Source organism: Coloeus monedula (assembly GCF_965178545.1).
Source record: "Coloeus monedula genome assembly, chromosome: 8".
Taxonomy (NCBI): Eukaryota; Metazoa; Chordata; class Aves; order Passeriformes; family Corvidae; genus Coloeus; species Coloeus monedula.
Genome location: NC_138788.1, coordinates 28,010,626 through 28,037,255, shown reverse-complemented (window position 1 = coordinate 28,037,255; position 26,630 = coordinate 28,010,626). Strand labels below are relative to the sequence as shown.

Sequence of the window (26,630 nt, the reverse complement as noted above, 5' to 3'; positions counted from 1 at the left end):
TCTTATTGCTGTAACCATGATGATGATAGAAATCTCACTTCCTTTTAGTGATTCACTCATTTAGTATGAGGAGTTTGGCTGCTGCAAGTTAGGTCTGTCAGAAGAGAAGCCTTTCCAGCAAGGCAAAAAGTTGGGTTTATCAGGCTGTGAAAGCAGCTGAGGGCATGGTAAGGAAGAATAGGTGATAAGCAGTAACTGGAGTTACTACACACAACACTTTTATTTTTTCTTATGATTTTTGTTGATGGGAACATGACATTGAAGTTCCTGGGTCACAAAGTCTAGCTGCTGTTTGTTCACACAGTAAATAAAATCACCTTGTTCATGGCTTTATAGCTTTAGCAGACCAGGGATACTCTGCCTTAGGTACTACCTTTGAAAATACCTAATTTCTCTCACATTAGAAACCTTTTAATGACCAGTGTAAGTGCATTCTTCACTGTTACTGCATGTCCTGTCGTTGTCCTTCACTTTCATCAGCTTCTTTCCCTCCCTGCTTTGCCTCTTGAGGTGTTTGATTTTTTGTTTGTTTGGTTTGGTTTTGGGTTGTTTTTTTTTCTGTATTCCAGGAGCCTCTTTTACCTGCAACTCCAAAATATTCTCCTAATTGGCTGTAAATTCTCTCAGGCACCCTCAGCCACCTGCTGGCCTTTTCTCCTCCCATCCAGGCTTTCTCAAGGTTTATCTTTGAGCTCCACTGCCTTTGCAGATCTTTCTCCATGGATTTCTTTTCCATAACACTGGATTGCCTCAGGCAGGCATCACATTAGAAGCCCAGCTGCCAGAGATCCAGTCATTTTAATTCCATATTGTTTCCTCAGTAAATAGCAGTTTTCCTGCAACATAACAAGAAGGTTTTTACCATTTGCAATACATAAGTATTAATGATGCCTTCAATTAATTATTTTTTAAATGGATGAAGTTCTCCCTTGAATTGTACCCTCAAATACACTGGTGTTACTTAAAATGTGCATTTTGTCATTGGAAACTTAAAGAATACCTGAAGAGTTAATTGTAAGGCAATCTGGTTTTTAACTTACGGAAATTTAGCTTGAAAGAGAATTTTTTGGAAGATGAATTTTGAAAAGAAACAGTTGCGATAGAAACCATAAAGTTTTAAAGGTCTTTTCATTTCAAGATATGCAGGATTAGTGACACTGAAAGAACATATGATCTCTATTTCTTTTAATTTGTGATCTATGATTATTATTTCTCCTCTCAATTTCACTTACCTGATGTGGCAGCAAGGCTGGGAACGTGAGGCTTTTTCTTTCTTGTGATGTGCTAAATAAGAAGGAAATAATTCTAACAGGACAATGCCTATTTCAGCACAAAATACTGCTGTTAGAAGTCGTTAAAATTTGAGGTCATTGAGATGAAGCACTACAAGTGATGTTTAAGGAGCTGTATTCTGGTGATGCATTTGAGGGATATTCAGCTCACAGTGGGCAGAGAAACTGCCATGCTCCAAATGCCTTGAACAGTCTTGTTTGTGTTCCTAGGCTGAAATAAGAGCATTTTGCACAGCTGTAGCACATTTCTGCAGAACACTTCTTGAGCTCTTGACAAATTAATAGTCTTCATTTTAGCTCTCTAAGTGGAAACCAAGAAACAGGTAGATGAAATTGGCTTCACTGAGGAGTCAGGCATATTAGTAAAAAGAATATATCGGGGAATAACAAATTTCATCAACTCAGCACCAGTAACAGATTCTGCAACTTACATTGGCTGAGTTGTGAGGGAGCACAACTGAAGTTTTTCAGTTTATTCAGTGTCAGAACTACAAATACAAATATATCAGTGGTGTCAAACCTTCAGCCCGTGGTGACCCTTCTTGCAAATCAGTCATTTGGATGAAACTTCTCGTAATGTATCAGGAGGTCCCCAGCTCACCTCATTGGTGATATAAGGTGTTGGATTTTCTGTTAAGTGTGTGCTCTGTTTTGCCCCTTGTTCCAAGGAGTGTTGGTCTCTACCTACAGGACTGTGGTGGGTAGCTGGAAGCAGTAACCTTGGAACATCTCACAGCATTTTTTTGCCAGGTATTTGGAAGCACTGCAGGTCACAGGATTTTAAGGCCAAGACAGAGTGTGCACATGGTCCATTACTGTAGTTACCATGAGCAACTTGGTATGTACAGGTCTCTTGTCTATTAGACCTTTCTTCAAGAACTTAATCAGTTTCCTTTTCCTGCACGAAGTAATCATCACCCTCCAAAGGATGAACAAACCTCTGGAATGGAGCAGGTGTGTTTCTACCAGTGGGATAATGGAGTGAAGTGTGCTGAAGTAAGAAAGATACCTTTATTCCAGACTGAGGGTAATCTGCAAATAATTTTTCTTGAGTTTTTATGTTTTTGGGGTTTTTTTCAATGTTCTTGCATTTGCTTACTTTTACTTTGTTTGGAACATCTCTTTTGAGAGTTAACCAAGTGTAAAATTTCAATAAAGGAATTAAATTTGAAAAGGTAGATTTGCAAAAACAAGACAGAGAGAAAAAAAAGCAAAGAAAGGGGAGTAGTGTGTAAACAACCACACAATCTGTACAGTAAAATAAAAGATCCTAAAGTGGACATAAAAGGGCTAAGCAAAAACCTGCTGAACTAAATACAGATAAGAAAAAACCCCTCAGTTCTGTGCTGGTATCTTTTCCAGCAGAAGCTGAATAGCAGAATTGTGACTTTAGGTGAGAAGAAGCAGAAATGTCAGCAGGGTACAGGGTCTCCCTGGCAGAATTGTCTGAGAATATCTGTGAGCAACAACCTGAGCATTGGGCTCTCCTTGCTAGAACACCAGTAACTCTCTCTGCTCCCTGATTGTGGTCTGTCTGTGTACTTAATTTATTGTGCTTATGTACATCATGTAAAAGGCTTGCAAGACCAAAACAAGAGTCTCTTAGCAGGCATAAATCAATATAACTTCAGTGGTGTGTTGATTTACACCTGCTGAGGATCTGGCTAGCAATGTTGTTCCTTAGTGCATGTTCTCCCTATCTTTTTTTTTCCCCTTGGGATCCAGAAAAAAGATGGACTCCTTCTGAACACACTGTATCTCATCAAACTAGGGTGCAGGTAGTGATGAACAAACTGAGTACAGCCTGCTCAATTTAGTTCTGTTGGTGGAGACAGATTTGCTGGGCTAATCTTTGCCATTTATGTTTTTCATCCTGTTGTCTAAGTTTTGGAAAGCACCACGCAAATTTTCATCTCGTGGAATGTGACGCTTTTGTTTATTTTTAAAGGCTTCAGGCCCAATCCATATCACTCCAGGGCTGAGAGCATAGTGGTAAAACTGATTTTTCTGGTTGGAAGAAGTTCATATGAATGTTATCTCACATTTCCATTTATATGCTTGGGTGTCCCTGGTGTTCTGCTTTGATATTGGAACAGGATCAAAGGCAAACCAGCAAAGTCAGCAGGAACTGTGATTTTTTTTTTTTTTGTCTGGCTTCAGGTCAACGCCCCAGTAAGACAATCCCCTACGGTTTTTAATTGCACAATAAGCTTCTCTTTCTTACAGGCAGGGTGATGGTGGAAGTTAAATCTAGGTTTTCTCAAATGCAACTTGAAGTGCTTTCAGAAGGTATAAACTTAATGACATGTGGGGTTCAGGTTTGTAAAGAATACTCAAGATCCTAAAATTAACAGGCTTATCTGATTTGAGCTTGGTAGGGTTATCCCAGTAAGGCCTGATTCAAGCTAATTATATGGGAGGTAGTTTTTATTCAGGTGGTGCCTACAGAGGAATCCAGACTGTTGGTGCAAATTAGAAAGATGGATTCCTATAAGGCATTTGGAAACTAACTGGGTACCTGCTGGCCCTGCAGAGAATGGCAAAACTGACTCAGAGGATGTCTAAATGACAGTTTCCATAGACAGGAAAACAGTAAAACAACTGTTACATTTATGAGACATGCATTTGCTTTTGTAGATAAGACATTAATTTATTTATAGTTTTTTTTTTAAGTGTGGATGAAAGAAGCTAAGGGGTTTTCTAATGTGCTGGCAAAAATTTAGAGAGCTCCTGATATTTAAAAAGTAGTGTTGCATCCTTTGCCTTTCTTCTGCTGTCCTGATTTACACAGCAACTTTTCTTACTGAAAGGTAATTTAGGTGCTGCTGTGATGCAGGTAAGACCAAAGTCTCACCTGGGGCCAGCAGACATGTTCTGCTTGCTGATCCACAAGGGCTGAGCATCTGGCCAATAGTGTCTGAATCACAAAGTTGCACTAGCACTTTAATTTCTGTTTTTTCACAGAAGATTGCTGGGAAGAATAAAATAATCACTGTTGTGGAAAAAATGAGTAGGCAACCTAGCCTGGCAATCTTTTTCTAACATAGCTACAGTGATGAATTAATTCCTGTAGTGCCCTAAACCCATGCAGTGATTTTTTTTTTTTCCTGATTGTGATTAGTGTTTTTTCCTGATCATGATTAGTATTTGTCCTGGAGAATGACATCTGTTAGTTTCTCTAATTACATCTTTATGCCAGAAATGGCAGAGGATATACTTCCCTATGTAAAGAAAGATTTCTGATGCTGACATGCAATGAAGAAAGAGTAGCAGCAGGATAAAACCAGATTTGTGAGTAGTTAGTAAATGGGATGGTTTCGTTTCACTGATCTTCATTACTGGTTAATTGCTTTGCAGTTGCTGAGTCCTGGAGAGTCATGAACATATTCCCATTCCATGAATGTTTCACAAGTCAACATACAGACCAGATGGAAATGGATAAAGAACAGTCATTTTGTGGGTTTCTCAAAAAAAAAAAAGATTACAGTATGGGAGAAAATTTTAATTAAACTGTGGAATTTATTGCCGTGGGAGGTTCTGAATGCTGAAGGTGTCCCTGGACTGCTGAGGCAACTTAGATTTCTGTTACCAGTCACTGGGAAAGAGGGGTTACAGGCCTGCATCTTTCAGTGACGTGTTACTACCATGTTCTTGTGGTTCATTAGTTACAGGATGCCAGTCAGCCTTTCAAAGCAGAAACTACCCCTTAATATCAAAGTTGCTCAGTAATGAACTGCGATACTCCACAGAAAATCTGTGAGAGAAACACATCATTGATTGCGTTGTATAAAACTCCTGATTTGTCCTCAGTGGGTTTATTGATAGAGGGAAAAACCCATTCCTCAATGAATTGAAGACAAGAAGAATATAAATCATACATTTGCAGAGTACAGTGACCATTTTTGCTGACTCTCCCTGTGATTAAATAAGGTTTTCAGAAGATATACATGCAAGCTTACACTAGGAAGCAATGGATATTAGGGTTTGATATTTAATCCAAAAAAAAAAAAGCAGTTGTCAACAAAATATCCTGAAAAAAGTCCCACTGCTTTAGGAAGGGATCTAAACCTCTCCCTTTTCCAGAGGCTCACCAGCCTCCAGTAGCCACCAATAATCTTCCATCTCCACCAGCTGAGCCAAGAAATGTCTCTGGGACAGGCTGGATCCATTTCTGTTGAGAACATACGAGCATGCAGCATGGAAAAGACTAAAATATTTCATGGCACAGGGTCCCCCTGCCTCTTAACTTGTTTTATGTGTTAGCATTTGCAATTCTTTTTCACCACTAAAACAGATTAATTTTTTCAGAGGTTTCCCGTACAAGATGTCTCCTCCGTTCTTGTGTTCTGTGACTTCTCTTGCTTCCTCTTTAGAAAAAGCTGTCATTCCCTGAGAAGATTCCTACTCTGGGTATCTAAACCTGTCAAAATCAAAGTGTCTGGGGGTGTAAGAGCTGGAAGTTGCTATGTTCTCCTCTCCAGACACAGTGTGACTTTGTTGTTGTATATTAAAAACAGCAGCTGTTGTTGGAGGTGAGGGTTCTGGAAATGAAAAGCATGATGTCCTAATTACCTATGGCAGGGAAAACATCTGTGCAGGAAAACTAATGAAATTAATTCCAGAGCTTAGCAACTGAATACATTAATTGACATTAATTAATGCTAAATTACAAACCTCTGCCAATGGAGTCACATAAAATGTCCACGAGAATGAAAAGGAAAAAATTCTTGAGTTAATGTGAACACAGAAAATCTTCCCCTGGGAAAAAAATAAGTGAGAACCAGGCACTGCAAGAATCCTGCTTTTCCTTCTTTCTGTCTCCTGTAGCAAGAAGAGCTTTTCTTGTTGTGCACATCTCAGTGTTGGCTGTTTGGGAGATTAGCTTAAGCAATTTCAGTGCTCTGCCCTTTAGTAGTTATTACTGGCATTTTAGAATTGAAGCCATGGAGAATTGCACTGTAAAAGTTCACAGGAATTGCCTTAGTAAATCTTCATCAGTGGTACAATCACTGCTGCCCAGACTCCTGCAATCCAGCAGAAATAGGGATAGTCCCCATTCCTCCATTTAAAGCAGGATTGAAAGAACCTCAGTCTTCTCTAATGGATGTCAACCTGGCCTGCTCTTCAAAATCTCTTGTGGAGGAGATTCCTTAATCTTCTTTGCTGGCTGGTCCCAAAAGCAAACACTTCCTGTGCTCTCAGCTTAGATAACCCCTCTGCATGGGAAGTAGGATGGCAGTGGAGTCTCTCCTCTTAGTGTGTCCCAGACAGCTGGTGTACCAGGGGAAGTAAAAGAAAACAATGGGGAGGGGAAAGGAAATAATGTGGAAAACAGAGGTCTGATCCTGTGTTATCTCCATGCTTGGTGGTTCAATTCCATCTATGAAAAGCCACCCAGTCTTTGCAGCAGCTCAGGGTGGCAGTAGGACCATTTCAACTGAGGCTGCTTTGCTGAAGCTCAGGATTGGCACGAACTTGACTCAGGAACCTTGTTGTGACAGAGCGAGAGACCCCACCTGGAGTTCTGTGTCCAGCTCTGGAGCCCTCAGCACAGGAAAGCTGTGGACCTGTTGGAGCAAGTCCAGAGGAGGCCACAAAGATCATCACAGGGCTGAAACACCTCTCCCTGTGAAGGCTGACATAGCTGGGGTTGCTCAGCCTGGGGAACAAGGCTCCGAGGAGACCTTATGGTGACCTTTCAGTACTCTGTCTTAGGACAAGGAGGGGACATGCTGCACAACACAGCACTGCTGGGTGGCAGGAGAGGCTGCGGCCCCCCTGTCCCCTTCCTTCCTAGATGCAGGGGAACAGAGGGAACTTTCCTGAGCTCACTGGAATGAGCAGGCTGGGAATTACGTCGTTCCCTGCCCTCTCGTGGCTAATGTGGAAAAAATCATGTCCCTCTGAAGGGAAATGGATTTCGATCATGCTGCCCAGGCTGTATTCATTAATGTTTTGCAGTGAGCTGCGAAAGCATAAAATGTTATAAACGGCAGTGACTAATAATACTTAGCACTTTATATATTCCAAGAACTCTGCACATGCTGGAGAAAAATCATCCCTCATCAAACTTCCCTGAAGGTTCGTTACCCTGCATGTCTGTTTCAAGCAGAAGTCAACAGCCCTTAGAAGCAAGGAAAGAAATGTCAAATGATAGTTTTAATTAAAACCAAGATTAAATACGAGATTGTAAAGTTCCAGCCATTTCTATTTCAGTGTAAAATGCTATTTCTCTGATCTGAAGGTGGCAATTATATCAAACAAGGGGCTGTGTCTCTCCAAGGAAAATGATTAGAAGTACTTCCAACATTAAATGCAATGTAGTGTTTCTATCATGTAAGTGCTAATGTTAAAAAGCCAAAATTGTTCCTCGTGTGGATGAGGTTTGTCATAAAACAAAGTACAAATTCTTAACGAATCTGAAAGAGTGCAACCAGAGTACTGAGAATCTGGTTCTGTATTCTAGGATAAATTGCACCCATGAAGAAATTCAAATTGTTTTTCTTCAGGTGCCAGATTATGAGATGAGCACCTTGCAGTACTTCAGAATAGGAGGTGAGGACATCCCACATAGTGACAGTGGATGAGATGGCTTGCATGGCTGCAAGGTGGATGGCTGCATTTAGGCCATTTAATTTGCAGCTGCTAAGGCCTCTAGTTACAAGAGAATGTGGAATGATTGCCCAGGTCTGCCAGGGTGCATCAACCTGCAATGTCAGTGGAGAAGTAGGTAAAACCCCTGAACAGGAGTTGGTCTGAGGTACTTTCCAAGCTGATCTGAATTACTCTACAGAGTGTAAGTGCTATAGGAAATACAAAATACATCGTAGAAGGCTTTCCCTTGGTAAAAATGTATAGCTCTGATGTCTGATCTAGGGCAGAATGAAAGAAATGATGGGAGGCTGAGGCAGGTAAAGAATTTAAAGGGAGAAAATAATCAAGAGTGGATTTACAAAGGATGTAAGGGAAAGAAGGGTTGTGTGGTGTTGAATGGTTGGTGTCAATTCACTTCCCATGAATCTGGGAAGCAAAAGTGCTGCCTCAGCAAACAGTTTTATGACAGTAGGAAGAATCTGTGCTCAGGATCTCAAGTGTATTGTGTTTGTTCTTTTCCTTTCAGACGCCCAATACATCACCTGCAAGATGCAGAACTGCAGTGAAGCCACTCGCAGCAAACCCTTTCCAGGCTACATTGACCATAACTCCCTGATCGTCCAGGGTGATTATGTCTTTGTTCAGGTGCAGAACACCTTCTTCTCTTATTTATTCTATTACTTCATATTATATTATTCTATATTCTATTATTTTCTCTTGCGTTCCTTTGCATGTGTGTGCATATGTGTTAGCTTGCAACTACCCTGTCAACACTGGATCCATAAAGGCATGGAATGGATTGTAGCAGTTTGTTACAATGCTAGCTGTGTTCCTTTAAGCTCTAGTATCTTGTCACTGTAGGGCCATAGAGTTCCTGCCTGGAGTATGTACTGCGTGTGCTGGAGTGCTCTATGCCACTCCCTGCAATCTCATCAGCACTCTGGAATTACTGCTTTAACCCCCCAGCTGGAAGTGTCACTCATCTGCTATTACAACGGAGTAGACCAAAGCTTTTTGTAGAGTATGAGAGGGAAATACGAAAGAAGGGAGGGAGTCAGGGAAAGCACCAAAGGAGTAATCAGGCTGTATTGTTATGCCTCAGTTGTGATTACAGTGAAAAGGCAGAAGATGGGATGTACTCAGGCAAGCTGTGTTCCAGGTGAGAGCTGGTGAATAGATTTGAACCACTGTGGGTTTCATTAGGCTGCTGCCAGTGTCCATTTAATGTCAGCTGAAGAGGAAAAAAATAACAACAGAATTGTAGGGAACGTGGAGGTGAACTGGAGATCATTAGCACTAAACTGGGCTTCCAGACAGTTTATATTTTAGCATGCTTGTGAGTGGAGGGAAGAGGGAGGATTGAGATTTTACATTGGGTTAGTTGATTGCTAATTTGCTTCAGTTAATGAACTCAGTCATAAACACCAGTCTAAATAATCCACAAATAAATCTGGGACATACGCTCTGGAACAGCTTCTGTGCCTAATGTGTCTGGGCAAAAAGGAAATGTTTATATGGCAGGGAAAACAGGGGCATGCGTCACTGTTTAGCCATGCTCTCTCATTCCAGGATGACTGTGTTGGTGGCTCGAGTGACACAGGAGCTGGAGTATTTCTCTTCAGCCATCCTGGCTGACTCTGGACCTGGTGTTATCCCTTCTGTTCTTCAAAGGAGGAATAACCCTATGCCAGGCTGTGTTTACTTGGAAGAATAGATGAGCACCCTCCCTCTAGCCTTCCCTTCCTTCCTTGATCTCCATCTGGCTTTTCTGCAACTAAGCCATTTGGAAGGAATTAGTAGGCTCAAAAGCACTAGGGTAAAGGAATGGGAGTTTATTTTCCTACTAAACTTGTTTTGTTTACAAACTCACGCTCTCCCATTAAAAATATTTCTGGCCTTTCTTCCTTAACTTTTGCCCACTTCCCTTAAAAAAAAAGCTGAAGAGCTTTAGAATGAGAAATAGTGCTTATTATACTTAATCTGGTATGAACCAGATGTATCTGTGTATCTTGCATTTTAAACTACTGCCGTGCCTTTTAAAACACTTAGTCTTGATAAGCTCAGGTATCAAGCAATTAAAGCAAAGTTCTGCACGGAGAATCCCCTGGAATATTTTTTCTTCAGTATCTTTCATCCAAGATTTCAAAGTACTTTACAAACATTGATTATACTTCAGCAGTACTGGAAGCCAGAGAAAATGGAGAGCTTTTTTCTTTCTTTTTCCCTCCTTTAATAGGTGGTAGAAAACGATACCTCACATTGCTCTAACCCAGAATTTTCAAGGTCTGTCATCAGTATTTATGCACTTAAATATATGGTCAGATTCACAAAAATGCCAAATCAACCAAGTTTCTCTTGCCCTCCATACCTGTGAATATTTAGCTGATCTCGTAGCAGATACCTGTGATGGCTCGTCCAGGGCCACGCAGGAACCAAAGCTGGAAGCAGCAATAGAAGTCAAGCCTCATGTCTGCCAATCTGCTGATCTAACCAACAGCCTGCAGGGCAGCTCTGCAGATAGCAAAGAACAGAGAGTTTTCTGGTAAGGCACAGGAGAGCTGTGGTATCAGCAGGTGACATAATGGCCCAGTTGAAGTCAAGACTTCACTTTTCACAAGTTTCTACGTGAGATTCTAGCCTTTGTCTCTCTTTGGTGAGAGTGGGATTCCTCTTGTTTTCTTTTTCAGCTGCTGCCAGTTGGATCAAAATTTATTCCTCAGCTGTAACAGCACTGCAGTTTCAAGCCATTGCCACCACACTGTGGTATTTCTCTTGACAGCTTTTGTCTGATATTCTGTCTGATAATAAAAAAAAAATATTAAGAAAAACCTGATGGTAACTTTCCTGCTTTTCTCGTAGTTGACATCAGGAGGAAGACCACATTATTACGTTTCTTATAGGAGGAGTCCATTTGCACAGATGAAGCTGCCAAAGTACTCCTTGCCCAAGGTAGGTGTTGCTGCTGCTAGAATGTCCATATGAACCTATAGATATTTTGATTGCACAGATCACAGCACAAGGAACTGCAAGATGACATGCACTGTGTGAAAACAGCATTCTTCTTTAACAGAACATTTGCAAGCAAGAAAGGACTAAAACCAAAAGTCAGCACTTTGGCTAGTCAAGGACATGAGCATGAAATGTACACAGATACCACAGCCCACATCAATTACCATTTCTTTATGGTTAGTTAATTAAGTTTTGGGGGGATTCTCTCTCTATTTTTTTTTCTTTTGTATTAAAATTCCCCTCTCTTCTCACTATCTTGTATAGGTTGCTTTTTTGTGCTTTGCCTCATTAGTAGATTTTAATGGGAACCAAGCAGAAAGATGTCTTTGTGCCTACTCTGTATCTGGCCTAATTAACAATGGTGAATTAGCATTGGAGCTTGAAAGGATATTTCTGCCTTCTGAAGCTGAATGTTTTGAAAGAGCTATATAAAATGTTAGCTCCATTTTGAAGAAACCACCAATTTGCAGCTGAGGTCCTAATGGGTTCTTAACAATTACAGAGGACTTTTTTTTTTGCCTTTTCGTTCTTGATATAGTCTGTCTTAAATGAGATTTAAGCTGAAAGGTAGCAAATTATCTTATGGATTCTATATGAGGTCTAACATCAGAAGACAAACGTATTCCCAGAAACTAAGCAGGGATTGTCAGAAGGGAAAAAATGAAAGTGCAAGGTCAGCCGATTCCTAGAAGTTGAAGGTGCGCCAGATTTTGTAGGTGGAAATGTCCAAAGGGATAACTCAGCTGCTTTCACAACTGGCTATCTTTGATTCCTCAGCCCAACAGACCTGTTTATAGTGGATTGACTGGGTGACCTTCATATAAACAGACTGCAGGTGAAACCCCGCCCTTGGGTGCGTCACCTTCTCTACTCTGCTGTTGAAGCCTTTGCTCCTGTTCACAGCACCTGGAAACCCAGCTTGCAGGACATTGAGGACCATACCAGAAGCCATGAGACCTTAGCTCTGACACAGGAGACCTGTGGTCTGCCTCAAAATTTTCAGTCACATTTGAAGATAAGATTGCTCAGCCCAAGCAAGAGAAATCACTTTGTAAATTCAGATCAGATTTAAACAGATGTTATTTGAAGGAGCCCTTAGCAATGGACTTGCATTTCAGAATGGTTATTGTAAAAGCCAAATAAAAATTTTAATTCACAGCCAGTTCAGACCATCTGTAGAGACACCATTTGCTTTAAACTTGTTTCCTTTAGCCCATACTTATTTTTTTGTCCACCTTCCCAAAGAAATCACTGGAGAGCCAGGGAAAATGAGCTAGAATTAAATTACAACGTGCTCCAGAGAACAGGAATTGGAGCAATCTATTCATGTTATTTGACCCAAAGAAAGATGCTTTGTCACAATCTCGGAATATCTTCAAAGACTGAAGAGCTACATTTGGCTTGGGAGGAGCTACAGTGGAACTGTGGCTGTCTAGGAGGCTGCTATCAAAGCAAGATAGTCACTTTTATGAAAAATGCAGAGAGAGTTATATTATTCAAGGAATTGGAACATACAGCTTCTTTTATGCCCAGATTCTTTTATCTCCTTCAGATAAGAAAGAGGGGCCAAATATGGTGAACAGTACTAAGTGACTTCTGGAACTGAGGATGGAAATACCAAGCTTTTTGTCTCTGTGTGTCACTCTTCCTGAACTGGAGGCGTGTGATGGCAGGCAGCTTTGGCAGGTGATGCTGTTGCTCAGGCAGGATGGCCTACAGCAAATCAAGCTAAAATATTATTCTTGTTGACATTAACAGCCTTATAGATACTTTGATTAAAAGCCTAAATAAGCTTGAAACTCTGTTCCATTCAAGCAGATGCCTGCATATGCACATACAGGTTGTGTTAACCCTGTAAATAGTCTTTACTGAGACCTGTTAGTTGTTGCAGTGGCGTTGATCTGTGGGTTGATGCTGCCTGTTCTGTACCACAGCACCACAATGTGGGCTCTGTCACACACTGTAGTGTCACTCATGATAATCACACGGGGTGCATTTACTCCAGTTTAGACGAGTACGCTGGGCAGACATTTGAGAATACTGAAGCAAGTCAAGCAATTTCTCTTCTGAAAAGACCTGTCTTAACTGGTGTTGAGTTAATAATAATAGTGATGAGATGGGTGCATGTGGTACCTCTGTTTTAAATTCATCACCTCATTTCAACCTCAGGGTGTACATCCTGATGGAATAAGCAATAACAAGAATAAATAAATAAATAAATAAATAAATAAAGTGCAGACCTTAAAAAAGCTGACAGCCCCAGTAATTTCACAGAAGTCAGAGGCAAGAGCCAGCATCTTCACAGACATTTCACAGAATATTCTGAGTTGGAAGGGACCCACAAGGATCATCAAGTTCAACTCTTAAGTGAATGGGCCGTATGGGCATTGATCCCACAACCTTGTTGTTATTAGCACCGTGCTCTGACCTACTGAGCTGGCAGAATAAAACTGGCATTACACATCCCTACTATTTAACTTGCCAGGAAAAAAGTTCCCTGACAAAATACAAAAAGGGCAATTGTTTAGTAGTTCTGAAAGCCTTGGCTTTTAGTCATTTGACTAGACACCTGATCAAACCCATGTACAGCATCATGTTACTGTTGTCTTTGGAAAAGCAAAAGGACAGATAGTAGAACTGCATATTAATGTACTTCCAGTATGTTCTGGAACAGAGAGAAAAAAGCTCAGGCTCTCAGTAGAGATAGAGTAGACAGATGCAAGGGGAGCCCCTGAAGTTGATGATGACTGTTTGAGAAAAGTGCCTCGCTTCACATTCCTGTCCTCTTCCATCTCTGTAAGGAGCTTGTGCCATATCAAGGTGAAGGCTGTCTATGATACACTGATTGATTTTAATTTTCCCAATGTGGAAATGAAGAATTTCCTGATGCTGGTCCAAGACCTGTTTGATGCCCATATACTAATTCTTTTCTATCAAAGCTTTGCATCGCTGCCACATCGGTTGGACAAGGCCATATTAACAGGAAAAGTTAATTTATCCCCAAAGACACACAGTTGGAATGCTATCTTATTTGACTTTCTGCATTACATCTATTATGCCAATTTAATCTCAATCTCTGCTTTCCTAGGTTTAAATTTGTTCAGCCTTACTGGAATCTTCTTTAGACTTCCATCTTACAGCATGCTCTGATCAAATGTAGGAAGCATCTAGTAAATAAATTAACCTGTTTGCTTCTTCAGCATTTGTGATTTCTCTGGTGTTGATCAAAGTATCTTTTTACCCCTCTCCCCCAGTTTTTACAAAACTATTGAATGAAATGGTAAGATAATGAAAAAGTACATTCACCAGACAAAAAAAGTTTTACTTATAATTTCTGTCTGTGTTTAAATGGAGAGGCCTGCCCATGCGTGCACATATGCAGAAATTAACACTTGAGGTTAGAGCTGTGCTAGCCAATGTTGCCTGAAGCACACTGGGAACACCTGCTGATGTAGATCTACCAGCAGATTGAACCAGGGTGACAGTCTGAAATATGGAGCCACAGACAAACAGCTGTGGCTGTAACTCCTACTGGCACAGCTGGAGCTGAGAGAGGATGTCTGTTCACAGCCAAAATTAGTAGAAGTCAGTGGGACTTACATTACCTTTCCTATTGCCGTGGGAATTAAGCCAATCTGTTCCTTCACAAAACGAGCCCATCTTCTGGGATACGATTTTCTCCAGTGCAGGGAAGCAAGTAAATCAAGGGCATATTCATCCACTCTGTATTCAGATCTGGATCTGGATGAACAAGCAACTGTTCTGAATCTTAACTCCATGGTGAATCCACTTCCAAATTTATAGATCAAATTTCTTCATTATATTATTTTTTGTTTTTACATTACAATGCTTCATCTGGAAGTATTAATCCTCCCTAAAAAGCCACCAGACAGTGAATTTTTGAAGACTATTATTAGCAGAAGGGAGAAGTAGCATCAGCTTCCAAAGAGTATATTTTCTGATAAAGTTCCCAGCTTTGCATATAGAAGGCCTGGCTGAGATTCATGGAAGCAGAATAACTTTGGGATATCTGCCCAAAACAGACCAAACAGCTGAGTCTTCTGGGAATCACCTGGTGCTAAGAAATCTTAATTTCTTTTCCTACCTCCACAGATTTTTATGGCACCAAAGAACTCAGGGTGCTTGTGCTGGGCAGATAGAACCTGGGAATTTCATTATAACAATATCTCTCTTGGTGGCTTTTTCCATTGTAATATAAAATAAAATTAAATGGGCAATAATTTCTCCAGGCATTCAAAGATGGGATCAGGTTTAATAGTTCCTGTTTTTTCTTTACTTATGCAATATTTTCATTGTTTCCTGCCTGCTGTAATGCACAGAACAAACAGAGTAAAACAAAACCTCACTCATAGTGCTAGTGATCTAACTACATTTCTGTTCTTTATATCTAGTGAGGATTAGGGTTGTTTTTCTGTTTTATTTCTTGGGGTGTGCTGTTTTGTACAATGGTCCAGGGCCTTGGCTCCAGCCCACATTTTCATTAGAAACAGTAGATAACAGCAGATGTTCCCTCATTAGATCCTACTTGTGCCAGATCCTGAGCATATTTGGCTTCTGAATGCTGGGCAAGATGCAGATGTTTCAGATGATCTTTTTTTTTTAAACTCCTACATTTTTAATATCTGTGATTGCACAGTCATGAGTGGAAACACTCGGGTGCCAAAAGGAAAAAAAAAAAAAAAAACAAATAAACAACCCTCCCTATTCCCCAGACAAAGTGTTCATTAAAATGAAGGTGTTGGTAAGGGGAGTGAAAGTGCTGCTGTATAACGCTGTAGTGCCAATATAAATGTTCAATTAGTACCTCATCAGTTAATTACTGCTTTGCAAATTGGTAGAAGAGAGGTGGTGTAAAATATTCCTGGATGGAATTACCTGCTTACAGTGGCTGTAGACAATACAACAGTACAATGCAGCAGTATTGTCTACTTAGTTCCCGATTAAACTCCAGCCTAAATATATCCCTTGCTCCTCCCCAATTACTTTGGTGCCCTTGGAAATGGCAGCAAAGAGCTCCCTCTAGTAACCTGCCTCTCTTTTCTTTCCCCAGGACATGCATGTTATCAGCACAGATGAGAATCAGGTGTTTGCAGCTGTACAAGAGTGGAACCAGAACGACACATACAATCTGTACATCTCCGACACCCGAGGGATCTACTTCACCCTGGCCTTGGAAAATGTCAAGAGTAGTCAAGGGCTGGAGGGGAATGTGATGATTGACCTCTATGAGGTATGTCATAACTCCAGACATCCCATTGCTATCTCAGGAGCTCACATGATGCCCAGTACCATCTCCTCCTTGCACATCAGTCTCGTAATATGGATGTGAATAGAAAAGCCAACAAATGACTAAACACAGAGTTTTACCCTCCCTAGATTCACTGCTGTATTCACCAGTAGGTTCTCATATGAGCTCATGGCTCTCTGATGTATAGGAAAAAGTTGTGGAATAGTTCATTCAGTTGCTAAGAAGAACTCTGTCTCTCAGCCAAAATCCTGCTGGGACCCATATTGGCTCTGTGCCTCTGAAAGCTCCAAAGAGTCATAATAATATCATTCTCTGATTGTTGCATTTCTGGCAGTCTAATCTCTTTTCTTAGAAGTTAAGGAGAGACTGCAATCTTCAGCTGTCCTTGTCACCTTTCTCAGCTTAGACTATTCTGGGAACTTAGGTGTTTATATATATGTTCTCTTGGGCTATCCCATGAGCATGGAAACTCCTACCTCGTTTTGATGCCCTCTTTACCCCTGAGCCTTTTTCTGAACAAGTGTTTTCTGCTTAAGCTCACCTGCAAAAAGGACAATTTGCGTTGTCTTTTATGACAACTCATCCCTAGACGAGGACTTTTCATGTGCCCTTGTACATCTCTTGCTCTGCTGCCTATTTTCCCCCTGGAGACAGCACTCAGCTGAGGAGAAACTCAGTTCTCAGCTGCAGTTCTGAGGGTCAGGTTCTGTTTTCAGGTCTCCTCCACGGTATTTTCTGACCATTTAGAATAAAGGTCATGAAAGATCTGAGTACCTTTGAAGATGAAGATGCTTCCTGTATTTCCCCATCACTGTCTCAATATTAGCTCTGCTCTCTAGTTTTCCTTCAGCTGTCCTCTACTTGGAAACCACCTTGTCCAGAGAGCCCGAGTTATACATCAGCACAGATGGACTGGAGGAGGATGGGCACTGCCATTTCAGTCATTTGGACATCTTTTACCATTAATCTCTCTGCAGTGCTGGCAGCCCATGGAAAAACTGTTGCCTCTTATTACTGTCAGCTGGGGAAGCAGCTTTACTGCATTATGTAAAGGTGTCCTACATCCCAGGGGGTAAAGAAAATCTTTTGTTTTGTTTTATTCAGCTGACACCCCACAGCAACCTGGATTGAAATTGATGGAATCAGACTTACAATGTCATATCTGCTGATTATCTAGACTGGAGGAATATTGGCTGACATGGAACCTGGCACAAACCTTCCTTTCAGTTTGATGTTCTTGCTAGAAGGGAGCAGAGAGCCAGCCAACATGGTTCTCTGAGTCAGGTTGTTATAGTGATCTAGTGGAAAATGGAGAGGAAGGCAAGAGAAGGAAAAAAATCCATAGATAAATTAAAAGTAAGTGGAGAGATTGCAAATTGAGTCCTTCTCTGGTGGCAGCAATATATTTTAAAAAGCATTATCATTAGAGAAGATGCCAAAGAAACACCTGTTTAATGTGCAGGTGTCTGTGTGCATGTTTGTTAGGTGTTAGAAGTAAGTTCTTCTGGTTGCATTTTAGTGAACATGTTTGTGTGTGTAATTCCTACACTGATTATAAATCAAGGATAAATCTGCTCAATGCTGCTCAGCAGGGAATTGCACTGGGTACAAGGAGAAAATAAAAGTTCTTTCACGGTGTCTCTCTGAGTTCCCAAAAAGGCTGTCCTATTGACCACCTCCTAAAGTAAGGGAAGAGCTAAATCACTGACCACTGGGTCTGAGTGCCCTTTCTAGTTCCTGTGTCTTCCCAGTGATGCGGTATGGCTCTGTTGGAATGGTCCACAGCAAGACAGTCCTGCCTGTGATAATCCATGACTGAAGTGGTAACAGACTGTGAGGAGGTGTGTCTGTAGCTATGGTATATATGCCTATCACTCTGGAACTTAATTTTTTCTAACAGTATGTATGTTGGCTGAGAAGTATATGTTTGATGTATGAAGGTGGTGATGGGGAGTGAAAAATGTCTTTAGAGCTGTGTGTTCAAGTGTCTTGTATGGATCTTTCTGAAGCTGTAGAGCGGCATTTGTATCTGCACACAATGCATTCAGGGTGGTGAGGATTCTAAAGTTCTCTGGCCACTGGTGGTCATGCACTTGCTTGCCTGGGTCTTCCTCTGTTATGACTCTGTGAGCAGCAGGGCTGAACAGCTCCGTGTGTGTGTCATATGCATGAGTATATGCAGGTATATGTGTGTCATATGCAGTATATGTGTGTCATATACATGTGTATATGCAATAGATCTGTCTTCTGAGAGTACACAAGCATGTATAGTGTGTGCAGTCTTTTTTGAAGATAAAGCTGTCCAAGACTAACAGAATAACTTTGCTTTCTCAGGAAAGGATTCTGAGTCCCAGCCCATGACTAGAATCATAAAAAGAAGAAATTCACGGGATTTCGGAACACTTTTATTGCCTGATATATAAAATGCTCTTTAATCATTTATGGCCAGCATTTCACAGGGACTACATAATAGAACTATTTTGGGACAGCAACAAAGCAAAGTACAACTGGAACTATAGCCTGTAGCCTCTGGTAGTAAAGGCAGAACTATGTTATTTTTCCATCCTTGTCTATTCATGCAATATCACTGGGAGACAGGAGTACCCTTGTCTTTTCAGGGTGCCTTTCTACTACAGCAAAGAAATCCTAAATACTTGGGTAGGATCAAACAATCTGGCTGAGAAATTGAAAAGGTTATCTTTCTTCTGCTTATATCAACAATGAATTAGTTAACTATTGAATTTAAAGACTATTGCCCTTTATAGCAAGCCATGTCAAAGTCTTAATGCAACTTCAAATGAAATTCAGGAAGGTGCTATTTGAATGACTGTACCAAAGCACTGTACCCAAGTACTCTCAGAGCACGTGATTAGAAGTGCAGTAAGGTCCTGTTCACTGGTAGCTGCAGCATCCAAGCCCAGCCATATAATTAAATGGGTTGAGCTGGAAAAAGCTCTGAATCTGCTGTGTAACTGTTTGCCATGTGATGTCGTTTAAGTAATAATCTCTGTGTATAAAAAGTATTGATGAATGATTCTGTCTGCTAATTCTACATCATAAGCAGAGGTGAGATGGATGACTGAACAGACTTGCTGGAAACCAAGAAGTTTCTCACTTTCCCTCTTCTTCTCCTGATTTCACTTCCCTTTTTATTGCCGCACTCAGATTGCAGAATGACAGCCTAACAAATTCATTCGCAAGCTGCAGCAGCTATTGGGCTATTGATTTTCGGTGTGCTGAGAAGATGGGAACATTCTGCAGTGTGAGTTGTGGTTTGAGGTTGACTTTTTTTTTCTCCTCACTAAGATACTTTTAGGCTTGGTTCCAGTGTGAATCTGTTAGCGTCATGTCTTTGCAAAATCCTCCTGCAGGTCTGTGGATTTAAACTGTTGGGTAAAACACCAGGAAAAAGTAAAAGGATGTGGATCTCATTGCCAGCTCTGTAACTAGCATTCTGTATGGCCTTGCTTGAGTCACCAGTGCTTTGGTTTCCTCAAAATACAAAACTGTAATAAAAATACCTCTGTCCCCCAAGTTATCCTGTTGAAACACTGATAATTATGAAACACATTGAGGTCCTTAGATGACATGTCTGAAGAAAGCTGGATGAGAATAGAAACTGCAAGTTTATGTGTGTGTTGCTGTTTTCTTTGCAAAGCCAGAATTGCTGCTGTTTCCTGCTGCTGCTGTGCAAGAGAAAAATAATTGCCTGTACATGTTTCATCTTTCAGGGGGAAGGATGCCTACACAGTTGAGAGGTTGTCACTTTACAGATAATGCTGTTGACATCTTGCCATGTTCCCTTGATGATTCTGAATTACAAGATTTCTTTCCCGTTTGTCACCTTTGCACCTGTGATGGCTTTGTCTTTTCCCCAGCACCCCAACTTGCCTTCCTTTGATGTACATTGGCAGTTCTGGCCCTGACACCGACTACACTGACACAGCCACCAGAGCCCTGGTGGGTTTGACAGAGAAAAAGGGACATGCACAGAACCTGCATGGACTTGATCTATTTTTCAGCCATGTCAATTTTTCCTAGGTAGCAGGGATAAAGGGAATGTTCTTGGCTAACAAGAAGATTGACAACCAAGTGAAAACTTTCATCACCTACAATAAAGGGAGAGACTGGAGTTTGTTGCAGGCTCCGCACACAGATCTGAGAGGAAATCCCATTCACTGTCTCCTAGTAAGTACCTGAGGGGGGAATTTGGGGAGTGGTAATACCCCAAAACAATCTTTTTCTACTGGGTAGCACAAGAAAGAGAGGGCAGCTCCTCTCTACATGAAGTGTATCTCATGGAGTGCAGTACTTCAGGCTTGGGCTGCCAGGGGTTATTGCAAGAGCTGGCATTGTAATTTAGCTTAATTTAATTTAATTTCTGGAACAAAAGTAAGCATCCTGGATCAGCTGCCTTCTGCAGAAGTGCTGTGTCCCCTGGAAGAGCAGGGGAAGCTGGGTGCTGTGTCTGGCAGTCAGTTCTCTGGACACTAGATGGGAGGCGAGAGCTGCCGTAGCTCAGAACTCTGAGGGATCCAGTAGCTGGAAACAGGCTCAAAGGAAAAGAGAGCTTGGATTTCTTTCAGGCTGCTCTGTTGGCATTAATATTTATTAACATTCATTATTTTCTCTTAGAGCTCAGAAGTGAGAATCGACACATTCATCCAAATATATGTACCGCTTTGTGTTGGTGTAAATTCTATCTATCTCTGTACTTACTGATATAGATCCACATATAGCTAAGTCTTTAATCATCATTATATGCAAACACTTTCTGAGAGGGAAAGTGAAGTATAAGCAATGTGAATAGAATTGCAGACCTCTATCAACTTAGAAAGCTTAAACTGATCTTGACATATTTTTCAGCTGATACAATCTATACACAGTAGTGGGATAATACTCAGAACCCCTGTATTTGGGATTCTCAATAGCTTTCATATTATACTAATTCTAATATGGTTCCAGGCAGAATCTATTTAAACTACTCTTCCTGCTGCTGTCCTGTACTTGCATGTTGTTTTCCATCTAAAAAAAAAAAAAAAAATCTCATTTTGAGGCATTAGAATCTGAATCAGCATTATATTTTGCAGCTGAATGCTACACTTATATCTTAACTGAATGTCATGCACTATTGCAAGAGCAAAGAAGAAATATTTGAAGCTGTTCAAATAATTGATTTTTTGATTGAGCCAAAATGCAAGCCCTTCATTTTCTGTCCAGTTTGGAAAAACCAAAATAGGAAAGACTGGGCAGTAAGACTGAAGAGTTATTTCAGATCATGACTAAATTTGTTTGGGTTTGTTTTCTTCTTTCAAATTTTTAAAAATTGTAACTAAGTGAATTCTTAATCAGATGTTTCTATGAGGTGAAAACCAAAAAAGATGACATGCAAAAAACTTTGCAGGCATAAAAGAATTCAGTTCTTTGGAAGGGACTGTGTAAAGAAGCCTTTGTGTTTCAAATAGATTGTATAATCTAGTTTTAACTCAAGTGAACATATTCAGTAAAAAAATGACATCCTGACCTTCTCAAATTATAACCAATTTTATCAGAAACTCAAGGTTTCTTCAATATGATATGACAGTAAAATATTCTAGGGGGCTGGCAAAGCAGAAGAACAAAAAAAAAGCACATAGGCAAGTAAAATAATAAAAGTAGACTTTATTCTTGTTTCATAAATTTGAAGTTAGAGTTCTGAGAGGTCTTTCCTGGTATTTTGGTACATTGATCTTGCAAAGTCTAACTTGCCATTCTGGTTATAAGTGAGCCAGAGATACTGCTCTGTGTGGCCCTTACAGAACAGTTGTTTGAAGGAATTGGGTATTTTGTATACAAGGCTTTGCCTGCCACTGTAGGTACCCATTATATAATGGAAGTGGTCCTACATCTGTGTATGAGTCAGAAATGGACAGTTCTTATGGAGAGAGAGAGAGTTATGGCTCCCTTAAGCCTTCCCATCCATACCATATCTGCTACTATACCCATGGGCACCAGAGAACACAATAAACTTCATTTAAAATTAGACCAGATGTGCTTAAATAAGCTGGAATTCCCTTGAGGTTGGTAAATTTGAACAAGCTAGACAAAGGGTCAAGAGCAGGAGCAGAATCATGGGTGCTTGTAGGGACACAGTGAGAACTGACCCAGAGAAGCTCATGGTTCTCTGTGGATTGCGTTTACATCCTTGGAGCTCCACTGTGCATAAACCACTATTTAAACATGAGTTCATTTTTATTTTGCTCTCTGTGCAACCATGTACTTGCTCTGAGAATTCCTTCCACCTGTGCAAGTTTGGCGGAGGCTTGTCAAGCTGTTTACACTTTTTAAGTGCTCTGTGACTTGGGCTGAAGTGTAGGAATTTTTCTGTGATTTGAGGGTGCTAAGGGACAAATCCTCAATGGACTTTAACTTTGTATCTCAGTCTTTGTCCTTTCAGGAGAATGGAAAGTAATTTATCAGCGCTTCCCTGTGATAAGGCCTGAGGAATATTTAGCCATGTTTATTTTTTCTCTTCCCCTAACATTGGGTAAAACAGGCAAGAGGCCTCTTTCATTGTCTGAGCAGTCCTCTATGTTTAGGTTTTCACAAGCTTCTGGAATGGCAGAGGAGCAGGAAACCTCAGCTGAGCATGCAGAGTCTCAGGTGGTCAACTTGCAAATCTGAAAGAAAGCAAATAGCTGGAATCTGAACTAAAGAAACTTGTTAGGTTTTTACAGGAACAGGCAGTCTGCCTGCCATGGAAAGGGAGGGATAGAAGTACAGAAAAGGTACCAAATTACAAAGCAAAATAGCAATTCTGCAAGAGACAAGCTATTTAAAAATCCCATCTGAGGTTCACGCTTAATAGTGGGGAAGACGAAGGCAGAATATGGAATCAAAGAATTCTAGCAATTATAGAGAATAAACCCCAGAAGCTGGGAGTGGGAGGGAGAGAAATTTTTGAAGCAAAAGCACTGTAAGTGTACATTCCTGGAAATAAGTCAGGGATACATAAAGGTTTTCTGCCGAGGAAAAATGCAGAGAAAAGGAATTTTCCTCTGCTCTGAGGCAATTCTGTTCCTTGTCAGTATGCCATAGCTTAGCATTTAAACACTTCACAAACTCCACTCACCTCTTTAGCCACCCCTGCATTGCCAGTTTTACCTCCTGATGTCAATTGCTCCTTTTCCTTCTAGACATAAATGTTCCTGACACGATCCTGCTTTTCCTTATGGCATAGATAAGTGAATTCTTCATAGTCCATTATACATGTAGTTTAGCTCCCATCCTTGCTCCACGGCAGAGACTAATGCCTTCCCACTGCTGGTTTTCAGCATAATTGTCTCCAGCAATAGCTCAGGACTCAGCAATGACATGTGTTCCAGCTCACTGGCAAAATGGGATCTGCCATTTCCCAGAGTGACAGTACAGTCCCCAGCCTGCGAGTGCAGTGCTGTGTCCTCTGTGCATCTGGTCTTTAAGCCTCAACTAAGTGAGAATTAAAATAGAAATAAGTACACAGCAGCTAAGTTGTTGGCTAAGGAGGTTAAGAAGGAATCAGGTTGAAGCACAAGGAGAGCCAGACAGAACCATCCCTCTACTGACGGTACTCTCAAGGTGGTTTTTCATAGGGAGTCAGAATTCCTTCGCATTTTCTGTGAGACAGCTCTAAATAATGAGGAGGGAGGAAAGCAGTGAAATTCCATCTAATCCCAGGGTTTTGTTTTTCTTGTCTATATCACCTGTTTCCTAAGATGAATGCACTTAATCTTCATGAAATAGCTGCCAAGGTATTTTATCCCAAAGATGCTGGTTTAGTTTGATACTTAGCATGTGTTGTGAAGTGGTTAACTAAGGAGTAGTTCTGTCTGGCAAGAAATAAGCATCTGCCTGGGAGACTTAATCAATTAGCTTTCAAGGATGGACTTGTGGTTCAAACACAGAGCTGAATCTCAGGAGAATCTTGATTCAAGTTTTGGACCTATCTCCAACGTCCTATGTGACCTTGGGCAAGTCATTTATTTTCTCTGTGCCTCGCTTCCCCAGACATCTGTTTATTTCCTCCCACATTTTGTTTGTCTTTTCCATATGAATTTATAAAGATCTCAGGACAAAGACCCTCTCCTCATTTGTGCTATTGTCTACAGAGTATTTTAGGCATCTAAGTGAGGTGTTTTGAATATCTCTCTTGGAAGTGTTCATCTCTTTTCATTGCTCATTGCTGTTGCAGGTGAGCAAATACTGTGATTACCCCTAGGTTTGTGAATGACCAGCATCATCCTTATGTTACTTTCCTTGTGTATTTTCTCCCACTTCTGATGAGGAACAGCCACTAATACTGGTTTGTAATGTGTCATGCCATTGGAGACAGTTCAGGCAGGCTTTGCAGAACAGTTAAAAGTGGGTTTGTGAATCTTTATGAGAAACTTTACTAAGGACTCATGAGCTTCCTGAGAGGGAAGCATAAGAGTGCTGGCTTGAAAATGTTAGGAAGCAGGTAATAAAATCCAGTATAATTATAAAAACTGTGGCAGTGAGCAGAGCAGTGGCCTGTGTCACCTATGCTTTATCTTCTGTCTAAGGTCTAAATGTTGCATGCTGTGGCTGCCTTTCCCTTGGTGGCTGTGCAGCAGTTGGCACGGCTGGGAACTAGGCAGTGAGAGGAAACCATTATTCTGGTGATAATAATGATTTTAGTAGCCTGTTGGTAATAACAAAAAGGAGAGAGACAATTGATGAAAATTCTGAAAACCAGTGAGATGTCTGTATGTGAATTCAGCTGTGGGAGCTAGATGAGGAACACAAAAGCACACAAAACAGCTGGAAAAATATCTGTTGATAAACCATAAGGACAGAGATGGAGAAGGTGTACATCAGGGATGAGGAAGAAAATGCTAACACAGTCAGGGATGGCCTTGGGCAGTAACTTCAGGTGTTTGGCTAGGAGAGGAAAGGTTGGTTTTCACACCACACCCAGTTGTCACTAGAGACTCCAACCAGTACTGCACTCCAACCAGTAAAAAGTCATGCCACTAAAAAGGCCATCTGTCTGGTTAGACAGATGGCCTGGCTTTTAATATTTGAGAGATATATTCCATTTCTATATACTATATCTGTGAAATGAGATAAATTTGAAAGGAAATCTCTGGTAGCACAAAGATTGAATCTTAACAAGGTCTCATCTGAGTTGGGAATTGGCCGAGTTGCCATGAGGTTCTGTCTTCAAAATGCTGAAGTGGGCTTGGAGCATGTTAGTTTTAAAAATATGTTTTCTATTTAGTCTTCTCACAACCTATCAAAATGTAAAAGGAAAGAGTTCATGCTCTTGCAGTGCTTTTCCACTTCCTGCATTCATGTCAGCTCAATTTGTTTTCCACTCCCTCCGGCGCCCCGGGCTGCTCCAGCGGCTGCCCTCGCAAGGCTGTCACTTGGAGTTAGGCTGTTCAGTACATTCCACTTGGCAGCTCATGTTCCCAGCTGCACAGCCCACGTCCCCTTTTCCTGGCTCACATAAGTGAGAGCTCCCATCTCTCCTCACCACCCTCGTTTGCCTTTGCCAAAAGAACCCTGCCATTCTCCACAGGGCAGTTCTCATTTCAGTCATATTCACCCACTTTGAGACAGGATGGATAAGTGGTCTTCCTCCAGTGACCTATGGGACTAGGTCTCCTGCAGAGGAAGCCTGCCAGACTCTTGGGGCTGCAGATCTAGCCTTTAGGCAGCTGGTATTATTCAGGAAAACCTGCCTCCTTTGAGCCTGAAGGTCCCTCTGCGCAGCCCCTCTTTCTCTTACAGAGCTGGGCAAGCTGAAGCATGGGCTTTGCCCCAGTTCTGTTCCTGTATGATATCCACCTCGATTGGGTCAGTTTTCTTCATGTTTTCTTGCCAGTATTCTTCCCCTGCTCTTCTCTTAGCATGTTTCATTAAGGGCTCTTCATGAGGTTTAAAAGATGAAAAAATGCTGGAAATGAAACCCTAGTGAAGGAAATAGCATTCAGAAATTTTCAGAAATTATCACATTACAGATTTGGAGGGAATTGTAATGGCAGCTTTGAAAATCTGCCTGTCTGTCTCACCCTCATGCTCAGCTGATTTATTCTGTACCACTCGTACCTGAGTACCCAGCATACAAAGTCAATAGCAAATAGGTGAGGTTTCCATGGATGTATTTGTATTGAAATCTTAAAGGTCACATCCAGATGGGCAATGAAGCTTTGCTTTAAACTTGAAACTAACACTTCCCAGTTGTGGTACTTCTTTGTATTTATTGCAGTGCATTTCAGAACAGCTATATGTCAAAAAGAGTTAAGAAATGGTACAAAATAAGTTGTATTTTCTTGGCTAATTAGAGGTGATTCAGCACCACACCAGTGGGGTTATACTGATTCGTGTTTCAGAGATAGTTTGGGCAGTGCTGCTCAGAGAGTCATTTCATATCTGCATCCATGATTGCTTCTCAAAGAGTAGGAGCCAGGAGAGTTGGGTGG

At 41.0% G+C, this 26,630-nt stretch overlaps 1 protein-coding gene across 1 annotated transcript in view; it reads left to right on the top strand.

The window, feature by feature from the left end:
- LOC309575411 (VPS10 domain-containing receptor SorCS1-like) overlaps positions 1–26,630 on the top strand; it is a gene marked incomplete at both ends in the record, with an annotated part of 262,002 nt that overhangs the window by 185,705 nt on the left and 49,667 nt on the right. Inside the window, 4 exons of the mRNA XM_082285827.1 lie at positions 8,413–8,531; positions 10,746–10,835; positions 15,967–16,146; positions 20,206–20,352. Of these exons, the coding sequence (XP_082141953.1) occupies positions 8,413–8,531; positions 10,746–10,835; positions 15,967–16,146; positions 20,206–20,352 (536 nt within the window). The remainder of the gene's footprint in view (positions 1–8,412; positions 8,532–10,745; positions 10,836–15,966; positions 16,147–20,205; positions 20,353–26,630) is intronic.